The sequence below is a fragment of the Rhopalosiphum padi genome, chromosome 1, assembly GCF_020882245.1.
Source record: "Rhopalosiphum padi isolate XX-2018 chromosome 1, ASM2088224v1, whole genome shotgun sequence".
Lineage (NCBI taxonomy): Eukaryota > Metazoa > Arthropoda > Insecta > Hemiptera > Aphididae > Rhopalosiphum > Rhopalosiphum padi.
The window spans coordinates 22,770,156-22,780,374 of NC_083597.1; the positions used below are offsets into that span (position 1 = coordinate 22,770,156).

Consider the following 10,219-nt stretch of genomic DNA (forward strand, 5'->3'; position numbering starts at 1 on the left):
ACGCAAGTGTACGTATGTACGTATTAAATACCGAGTAGTGAGTACCGACGATGACCAAGTTGCAAGCGCGCCAAAAAGTATATGACCTCCTCCGTCTGCACCGTCGTCGTTGTTGCACCGCCGCCTAAGCCCTAAACGTATAGATATTACGGATAAACGAATTTATAGTTTTATTTGAACCCGTTTTTATACATACTGCAGACATTATACGCGGTTAGCTGGCATACATTGTAAAATTCTACCTACCAATTATTTGTGGGCTACAAGGCTATATAGCGTGTGTTGCGATTGTTTTCCAAACGTCATGCCGAATAATATATAATATAATATTATGTATCCAGAGCGAAATTAAGGGTTACCATGGAGCAAACCATTTTTTCTGCTGCACACCAAAAAAATAGCAATCCACTTTATAAGAAGGTATACTTACTTACAATGGCGAATATAGGGGGATTAGGGATTCAATACTCTCCCAATTTATAATTGGCACAGCTAGCAGACGTTGCACACTTTGCAAACCTACATCAAAAATTAAATTTTTTGTTTTAAATTTATTTTTAAAGTAAAGTTAATTTTTAATATTAATTCAATACATATATTTTTTATACCCCCTCCCACCACTGAAATTAATTCCTATATACGCCACTGAATACTTACATTATAACATAAAAATGTAAAAAGGTGTAAAATAATACACCTATTATAATAAAGAGTTTTTCCAAAAAATATTGAATTAAAATGAAAATATAATACAAGTAAACTTTAAAATAAACGTTAAATAATAATAGGCTTACAATGTTATGGTTAAAGTAGTTTATAACACTATGATTACTTAAAAAAAAAATAAATTTTTTCTGTATAGATATAAATTTTTTTTTTCAGGAATTAATTGTAGAAAATTAAAAATTTATCAGTCCTTCCTACTTCTTTTACCAAGAATATTCAATGAATAATTAATTTAATACATTGTGATGAATTTCACATTTTTTTCATAAATTAATGATGATTTTTCATTTTTATAGGTTTTAAAACACTGACTATGAAGGTAGAGTACCTATAAATAATTTTTTTAATTATTTCTATATTAGCTAGGTAATGATATTTTTAAAAACCATATATCTAGGCAGGCATGTAATTTAGAGGGGTGGTCTTCTTCCTCCAAGATCGTATTATAGTAATTAATAATTAATAAAAAAAACATTTTTTAAGACTCAACTATTCTGAAAAAAGTTAATAAATATAAAAATTTATATTTATTCGTATACGTGAAAGCATATTACAATATCTCACCAAACAAATTGCAACTCGCAGACTAACCAAAATAATTTTAATAATTTTATACAATTGTTACTGCTGTTTTTATACACTTATAATTTTGTTCGGACTAAAACACCCGTTTTTATTATTAAATTACTATTTATTATTATGTACATAATATATATTAACTTAAGAGGAGTCATACCCGCATGTGTCGTCTCTGTCTTACGAACATAAGACAGCAAATTTACGTTCAGCAGATTCAATTGTATACTGTTAGCTTAAAAATTAAAAAAAATCAATAAAAGCCTATGAGATGCCCTAGATAATATTATTACTTTTAAGTTTGATAATAAGTAAATTGACTCTAATATTAAAGCTAACAGCATAAAATTGAATCTGCTGAACACAAATTTGCTATGTCTTGCGTTCGTAAGACAGAGACAACACATGCGGGTATGACGTCCTCTTAATGACTGACTGAAAATATAAATACATTATTTACGTACGTGAACCTGGCACTACAAAGTGTTAACATAACAAACTAAAACCATTCCAACAAACTCTTCTCAGACTTGTTGGACGTTGTTGGAATTTGTTGGAAACTAAATTAAAAGTTATTCAATTTCAAAGTTTGTAGTGCTAATTAGTAATTAGTAACTACATGCTTAGCACTACAAATGCAAAAAACTTTTTTAAAACACTTCCAACAATACGCGTATCACATTGTTGGACATTGTTGGAATTTGTTGGAAGCTATATTAAAAATTATTTAATTTCAAAGTTTGTAGTGCCAACTTCACAACCAGCACTACAAATTTAATTAAAATTCTAAAAACTGATGTAAAAATAAACACATAACATTTTGAAACGTTGTTGGACTTTTGTTGGATAAATACTAAAAACACTTTCTGAATTTATACGATCTTCAGTAATTTAGTTTTTTCATATTTAAATGATGTTCCTATTAAAAAATCGTATTTTTATAATATTAAGTTCTGGTGTCCAACAACTTTGAAAAGTGGTCCAACATACATGTTTACACACCATAGATGAAGAAAAATCACTCCAACATTTTTTACTTATTTTTAAATCACAATTTTCCCCTAGCACTACACACCCCTAGCCAGTCACAATTTTTGTTTATAAGCATTAAAAGTTCAAATGTTTACGAAATATGTCAAAATCGCGAAAATTTGTAAGGTATATTGAAATTAAAAATTCATATAATGTTTGTAATTTATATCTGAGGTTAAATAACTTTTTCTTTAAATAACTGTAAAAAAAAATTCCAATGTCAATATAGAAAAAAATTTATGAGCATATAAATTTTATTTTTTTACGAAATCAAGTAAAATAACAATATATTACAATTTAAATATAAGTAATAATATAATATATCCTATTAATTATCCTAGACTGACAAATCATCTCCATTCAGAATCGTTTTTCGTATACAATGATACCTGTCATTGCATTCAAATTTAACATATCCATTAAAGTGACCTACTCTCCATCTCTACTATACAGCAGAGCGATACCCACTATTTTTTAAATTTTTGTCTTATAAATATTTTACACATCATTATTGCATGTCACACTTAACTAATATCATTTTTAATTTAAAATAAACTTGATAGCTTTTCATATTTTTTAAATTATGATTTCTTAGTATACTAACAGTATATTCTTCAATATTTGGAGTGCATTTATAAGGTTTTTTAATGTATTAAATTCATAGCTCTATTAATAAATACTATTATAATATTTACAAAATTTGAGAAAAAAAGAATTTGTTAATGATAAAACATTTCTTTTTTACTCATAACTAAAAGTAATAATAATAACAATTTATTGATACATATAATGTATAACATTATAAAAATCTAAAAAATAATTTAAGTTATTAGGTTTAATTAATTATTAATTATGACACTTGTTCAAAAAAAAAAAACATACAGTTCAAAGAAATATTGTTTATTATAGTTTGAAAATTAAAATAATTAGGATAAATTTTATAATATGGTCAATTAACATTTTTAAAATTATATACAAAATTTAAATAACTTAAAATAACTTTATCCTTAAATATTTTACTGAATCAAATAAAATTACAAAATTTATCTGGCAATCAAATAAGTCATCAAAGTTTGTTTTAAAAATACATTGCCATTATAAGTACATATTTTATTAAAATACATATTCTATACATAGATAGGTGTTTGTTTGAAAAAGTCATTGGTACAAACAACTATTGAGACAACCATAGCTTGATAAACAAAAAGTAATTTTGCAGTATCCTAAAAAAAATACACATATTATATTTATATCAATTGAAATAATTACTTAATTAAATGTAACAATAAATATTTAAAATAATTTAGTTGCACTTATTATACCATAAAAAAGATATTTCTCTAATTCAATAGCATATTTATTATTTCTTTAAGAGAGGAGATATAATTAAAATTGTCTTACGGCTCAAAATTGTTTTACCTGCTGATAGTGATAAATAGAAAAAAACACAACTATAACCATATAAAAATAGCTAAAAAAAAGGTGGGTCAAGGGGAAAGATATATCTCCCTAATCTCTCCCAATAAATATGTCATTGCTCTAATTTCATTAATATAAGATAACCCACTAAATAAGACAAAAAACTTTTAAACAAGATTTTGCATCAAAAAGGTATTATATAGAATAATGTAATGAATAACGTAGGCACCTAATTTAACTTACCTATGTTATCTTAATGGTACAGACTAGTTGTATAGTATAAAATAGTAGGTACCCACTACCAATACTTAAAATATGTTTAAAAATATAACATATATATACACACACAAGATATAAAATACCAATATTTTTTAGATAGACATACACACGTCATACACACAACAGAAACTTAATTTTCCCAAAATAGAAAAACTACTCCCCCAATGCATAGTAGAAATATAAAATAAAAATATAAATAAAACAAAAAAAATGTTTATAACATTTTCTTAATTATTTAAGCGCAACTTTAGATAAACAAAATTTTAATTAAAAATTATGATTGATCCCAATTTGTAATTAGAACTAATGTCTAATAAAATCTGACATTGACATAATAGCAAATATTAAAATAAACAAATTTAATTATTTTTTTTAATTTGAGCTTATAAACTTATTAGAAACTAGTTTTTACTATTCTTATAAATTAATACATTTTAAACAAACCCGGTTCAAGAATACTCCTCTTCATCATCGAAAGATAAAACTAATTTTTCTGTTCGTTTTTTCTTTTTATTCACTCTATGTTTTTCTTCAGATTGTGGTGTACTTTTAGCTGGACGTTTGAAAATTATACGCTTAGATAAATCTGCTGGTTTACTATTTTCTTCTGAAATTTTTTTAAATATAATATATCATTTAAATTTTTCAGATATTCAAAAGAAAAATTATATAAACTATAAAGTATACATTTTATAACTGTATACCTTGTTCTTTGGCTAGTGCCTCTTTGGATGCTTCTTCAGAAGTTAAATCGCCTTCAGTTAATACTACCACAGTAGGATTGTCATCATCATATGATTCGTCATCTTCATAAGTTGGAAGTTCGATTTTCTAAAAACAAATAAAATTTGACGCTAATAAAATTTTTTAGTGTACATTACATGAATTATAAAATATTAACTAAATAGTTGTTAAGTTAGGTACTTACATAATATAAAAACAAAATAAATTGTTTAGGTATTAATTTAGTAGTATTTATAATTGATGGTAATAACTATTTACTCGACTATTCATTTATATTATAATCAACCTCAACTTATATACTTCGAAATATTTAGTTATTAATAATAAATAATAATACCCACTTTTGTATCAACTGTTGGTCCTTCCTTATAGTTGGCTTCTTCTTTTAATTTTCTCAAAAATGATGGTTCTCGTGGCTTAATATATGAAATCTTGTTTCGTTTTGACATTTTAAAACTGATTTTATTAAATATAAGAAATATATAATATTTAGGTAATTAAATTCCTTATCTCGAGCAGAAAGTTTCTATATATAACGTGGGGAAGTATATTGAAATTAGAATTCAAAAACGTTTAAAATATTATATACCTACTATAAGACAGAACACAATAAATAAAAACTGTTTAAAATTAGTCAAGTTTCAATAATGAAAAGTAACAGTTGAATAATAAATAATTTATCAATAATTGATTATTAAGATGTGTATAACAATAATAGTAAATCGTCTAACAATACAACACACTATCATGTGATTACAATATTATAACTACTGTACTATTATATTGCAATAACTATTAATATTTATTAATAAAAAATAGAAGCACTCAATACGTTAGAATCTTACATTCTTTTTACTGTTAAATAGTAATATAATATTATTAATTATGAAGTAGCTTGCTGCATGTTGTATATTACGAAAGTCTGTTATGAAAGTTATTGATAACTTGTCAATGGACGATGATAAACATTATCATCACTAACTGTGATAATGTCGCTGACTAGAACGGTGAACGGTCACATAGATCCCTCGACAGCTAGATCCCGGTGACTAACTGACGCAAGAGGATCCATTAGACGCGAGATTAAAATGACGCATGAGGATCTAATTGACGGGGAATTAAAATAATCATAAGGATTTTACAAATTAATTAATTTTGTAATTAGTATTATTAATTTTTAATTATCAATGTATTTAAATGCTTTTACGTTATTACATCGTAGTAAAACTAGTATAACAGTTGTTATCTAGCATAAACCATATAATTTTTGTTTAATAGACAATTAAAAAATATTTTCTATTATTATAACCTAATGTTTTAATAATACAGGCATAAATTATTTCATAAATAAAGCTTTCATAACGTTAGGTTTTGTTTATACATCTAATAAAAAATTAAAATTTAGTAACTGAAGTTACTGAACATTTCAATTCTCCGTTAAAATAGTCATAACTCATGTCTGGTGACCATCTTATGTTTTTTTTATATTAATCAGAAACCTATATAACTATTAGTACAACTATATAACTAGCTATGGCTACTATTATATTATTATTATTGCTTAAAAGTTTTAACTTTATTCATATTCTCACACCCAGTCTCAGAGGTTAGTCGTAAGTCCAGTGGCGCCGATCTATATTTCATGTTAGGGAAAAAAAATGCTGGTGTTAGACCCGCCTACTAAAAAAATGTTTAGTTAGTTACGATCGAATGGTACTATATTTATTTCTAACTATATACATACAAGATACTGCATAACAAACTATTTTTGATTATCACCCACCCACCCATAAATATTTCTGGGGAATTTTCCCCAGTCCATACCCGTGTTCGGCGCTACTGTTAGTACATATACCAAACTTTAATATTGACAAAACTGTATATTTTAACGAAAAATAACGATTATATAGGTATAATTATCTATTTTGTTTTAAGTTATTACAAAAATATTATTTAAAGACACTAATTCGTGTATTATTATTTAACACTAACAGAGAAGTATTCAAAATATTATGTAGATTAGTTTTAAGCTGTTTATGTCATAAATTTATTAACACCTGCAGTGGCGGCTCGTCAGGGGTCTTTGAGATGGCGAACTCACCATAAAAAAAAGGTAGTAAAGCAATAAAAAAGTTTGAAGAAAATTGTAGTACCTATAATTTAATATTTTTGTTGGAAAATAATTATGATGGTTTTCGATATTAATATTGATTATTGATAATATTATAATATTTTTACATTAATAATGAGAAGACGGGTGTCATTCAATAATAATACGAGCAAAAAATATCGATAACAACAACTAATTACTAATTTATGCGATGCCAATGGCAGAAACTTTGAAAGAGTCTAGTTTCAATGTCCTGAACAACATCTATACAATCTACCCCGCCCTCCGCCTTGCGTATAAAATTTGTATAAGTACACAATTGAGTCTCTCGAACGGCAGACTCCCGAATAAATTTAAATGTCTGGCTAATAATAATATTACAACATAATAATACAGTATATAATCTATGGATATGGATCTATCATATTAATCTATCATCTATGGTAATCATCAATCTTCGCTATTCGTCGGAGACGATTGACGGTTGTAATAATTTTAACGGAGAAAAAAATTGACGTACAAATCGTTAAACCGTACTTTAATATATATAATATTTTACACGCATATGCCGTTCTGTTCAACTTATTTTTATGAAATATCTCAATATCTTCAATTCAAAACGTGGTAAAGACGGACGAGGAAAGGTGTTCCTGCGTCGGCGATGTGGTTACTGAACATGTGGACATCAAATATGACACAACTAAGTTTCACAAAAAAAATCGATGTTTACGTGAGTTTGATTTTCTATACTTTTAGAGCTTTAATTTACTTTTTTAGACATAAAATAAATACATACTTATTGCACCGGACAATCTGCTACACGCCGGGTGACGTATACGTATGCATATTTTATTCCCAAACGCACGATGCATACGTGAGACCAAAAATACATAATCGTCATATTAATATATTACCGGACCCATTCTATATAATAATTTATATTTATATTAATAGTATGAATAGCATTTTTCATTTTTAACTGGCCGAGTACTTGACTAATATAAGTTTTTTTTATCCCTAACAAAAATAAAAAGTTTTCTGAAAAGACGCATTAATATTTTTTTATAATTGTCTGAATTTTGAATTTTTATGACATTATTAGATATTCATTTCATATTTCTGTGATAACTATTTCTGCTCAACCGATTTTGGTTTTTTTGTAGTAATTTAAAAACGAATAACTGTAGTTTTTTGAAAATTTCACCAAATGTTAATGTTTGCATTTCTTATACATATTATAATTTTCAAAATATTTTGACTATACACTTATAGGATAAAATAACAATAGCATAATACCATAAATAGATACATTTATTATATATATATATTAATATCGCAAATTATCTGAACATATTAACATTAGAACCTATATAAATAGTATGAGTAGGTATGTATTATTCCTAAATAGGACGGTACCGAAACGGGAATGATATAGTCACATGTGTATATAACGAGTCGGATGTGAATAACTACTTGTATTTAGAAATTAATTTTATTGATTTTGTAAGTCCTTCTTTATTATACGTAGATCATAATCTATTAACTATTTAGTATGTAATATTAATTGAATGATTCAACTTTTAAATATTTTTAAAACTATTAATCATTTAGTACAGCCAACCCGTAAACTGCTGTATAGCTACTATAGTAGGTGACTACAATACAACATATAGACTAGGTTAAGTATGTCACTATAACGAATTTGTACAATTTGAATTCAATTTTCAATGTATAATGCATTAATACATTGTGTACAATGTAAAATTATGCTGGTCGAAGATGGTCTTATTTGTTGGTGAGAAATTTTACCAAACAACTATTGAAATAATAAAATTATAATTTAAAAAAAAATTCAGGATATACAATTATTATGGTTTTACGTATGAAATTAATTAGATACCAAAAGTTTCGTATGCAAGACAGCTGAAATATAAAAATGAATCCTATAATATCACAAAGAGTTCTATAAAAAAAACATATGATCTATCATATTATTATAATATTTGTCATCCATGGCAAACATCAATTGTCGTCATTTGTAGGAGACGATTAACCATTCTAATATTTTATTGAACAGTCGTCAAACAACAGCCTTCAGTACATGACAAGTGCTCTCATTTTCATAAAAAATTTCAATAATTTCATTCTGAAGCACAAAGAAGACGAATGAAGAAATAAGAGCTAGCTGTTTCTTCTGTGGCTGATGTGCACGTTTGAATTTTAATATGGCACAGCTTGATTTCGTCGAAAAGCGTCGAAGGATACTTACGTAGGTTAATTTTCCTATAATTTTAGGGTAGTAATAAATTTAATTTTTATACTTTAAATAAATATTCATTGACTTGTATAAGCTGCCACCCCGATTACTTATACCTATATTTTATTTCCGATAGCCGGTAACCGGCGGGTTATTGTATACGACCCGTTTTAAATTCTTAAACGATGAAATCTTTTTTTTAGTATTTTATTATTTTAAAGTTCTAGATAATATTTTTTTTCATAGTAAATTATTTAAGAATATAAAATTTTTATTTTTGTCTGGTCCGCAAACTGTTTTTAATTTGTGAATATGGCATGAGAGTTCTAAAATGTTAAAGTTAAAAAATAGCCAAGAATAAAATAAATTCGTCAATATTACCTCTTGGATCCTGGACGTAGCAATGAATTTATATTGATTTTAAAATTATTTGGTTTTTTTTCTATCTGTTATGATTTCTTGTAGCAAATATGATATATTTAGTACTTTGGGAGGTTAATAGTAAAATAAAATAAAAAAGTTCTGATGTTGTCATAATATTGAAAAACTGGAATTATTACACTACCTTTATACTTGTATAATTTCGACAAAATTAATTAATTTACTAAGTTTTAATTCAAAAATGCTAATCATAGAATGTTGACAATTTTACCAACTGTCTACATTAAGATTTTCTATGCATTGTATAATTATAAAAACATTTTAACAATTTTAAATAATTAAATTTTTTTTTTTTTAAACCGATAAAAATTATTTATAGCAAATATGATTTAAAATTTAATACAGTGTTCCTGAATTTTTTAAATGTTCAAATTATTTTTTTCATTAGTATTCATATAAATATTTTCTTTTTATATCTACAATTTTAAAATGTTTTATAGGAATTCTCATTAGTTTTTTTAATGCAAAAACAAAAATAAAATGCTCACTGGAAACTTATATTATGACTGTTTGAAGTTCAATATTATATAATTTATAAATTAATTAATAAAATATGCGTCTACATCGATTACATCATCCGGGTAGCGGGTTTTTCATAAAAATGAATATATTTTATTTTAAGTTTAAAAAGTAAA

At 25.7% G+C, this 10,219-nt stretch overlaps 1 protein-coding gene across 2 annotated transcripts; it reads right to left on the reverse strand.

Annotated features, from left to right (window-relative positions):
- Nucleotides 1-3,217: 3,217 nt before the first annotated feature.
- Nucleotides 3,218-5,618, reverse strand: LOC132918160 (uncharacterized protein KIAA1143 homolog). Of its 2 annotated transcripts, none has more exons than XM_060979278.1 (4): nucleotides 5,118-5,618; nucleotides 4,737-4,863; nucleotides 4,464-4,639; nucleotides 3,218-3,557 (listed from the first exon to the last, which is right to left on the reverse strand). In XM_060979278.1, exons 1-3 carry the CDS (start codon nucleotides 5,223-5,225, stop codon nucleotides 4,482-4,484), a joined length of 393 nt encoding a protein of 130 aa, XP_060835261.1. In that variant the 5' UTR covers nucleotides 5,226-5,618; the 3' UTR covers nucleotides 3,218-3,557; nucleotides 4,464-4,481. The 2 variants fall into 2 exon arrangements, with proteins under 2 accessions (XP_060835261.1, XP_060835260.1); XM_060979277.1 differs by having other exon boundaries at nucleotides 4,477-4,639; nucleotides 5,118-5,610.
- Nucleotides 5,619-10,219: the final 4,601 nt, after the last annotated feature.

What these genes read in the sequence shown, in the direction of transcription:
- LOC132918160 (XM_060979278.1), bottom strand. Translation starts at nt 5,225, where the DNA reads ATGTCAAAACGAAACAAGATTTCATATATTAAGCCACGAGAACCATCA. An exon ending in GACCAACAGTTGATACAAAA is followed by an intron (nt 4,864 to 5,117) that starts GTGGGTATTATT and finishes ATTTGTTTTTAG; the next exon opens with AAAATCGAACTTCCAACTTA. An exon ending in GGCACTAGCCAAAGAACAAG is followed by an intron (nt 4,640 to 4,736) that starts GTATACAGTTAT and finishes AAAAAATTTCAG; the next exon opens with AAGAAAATAGTAAACCAGCA.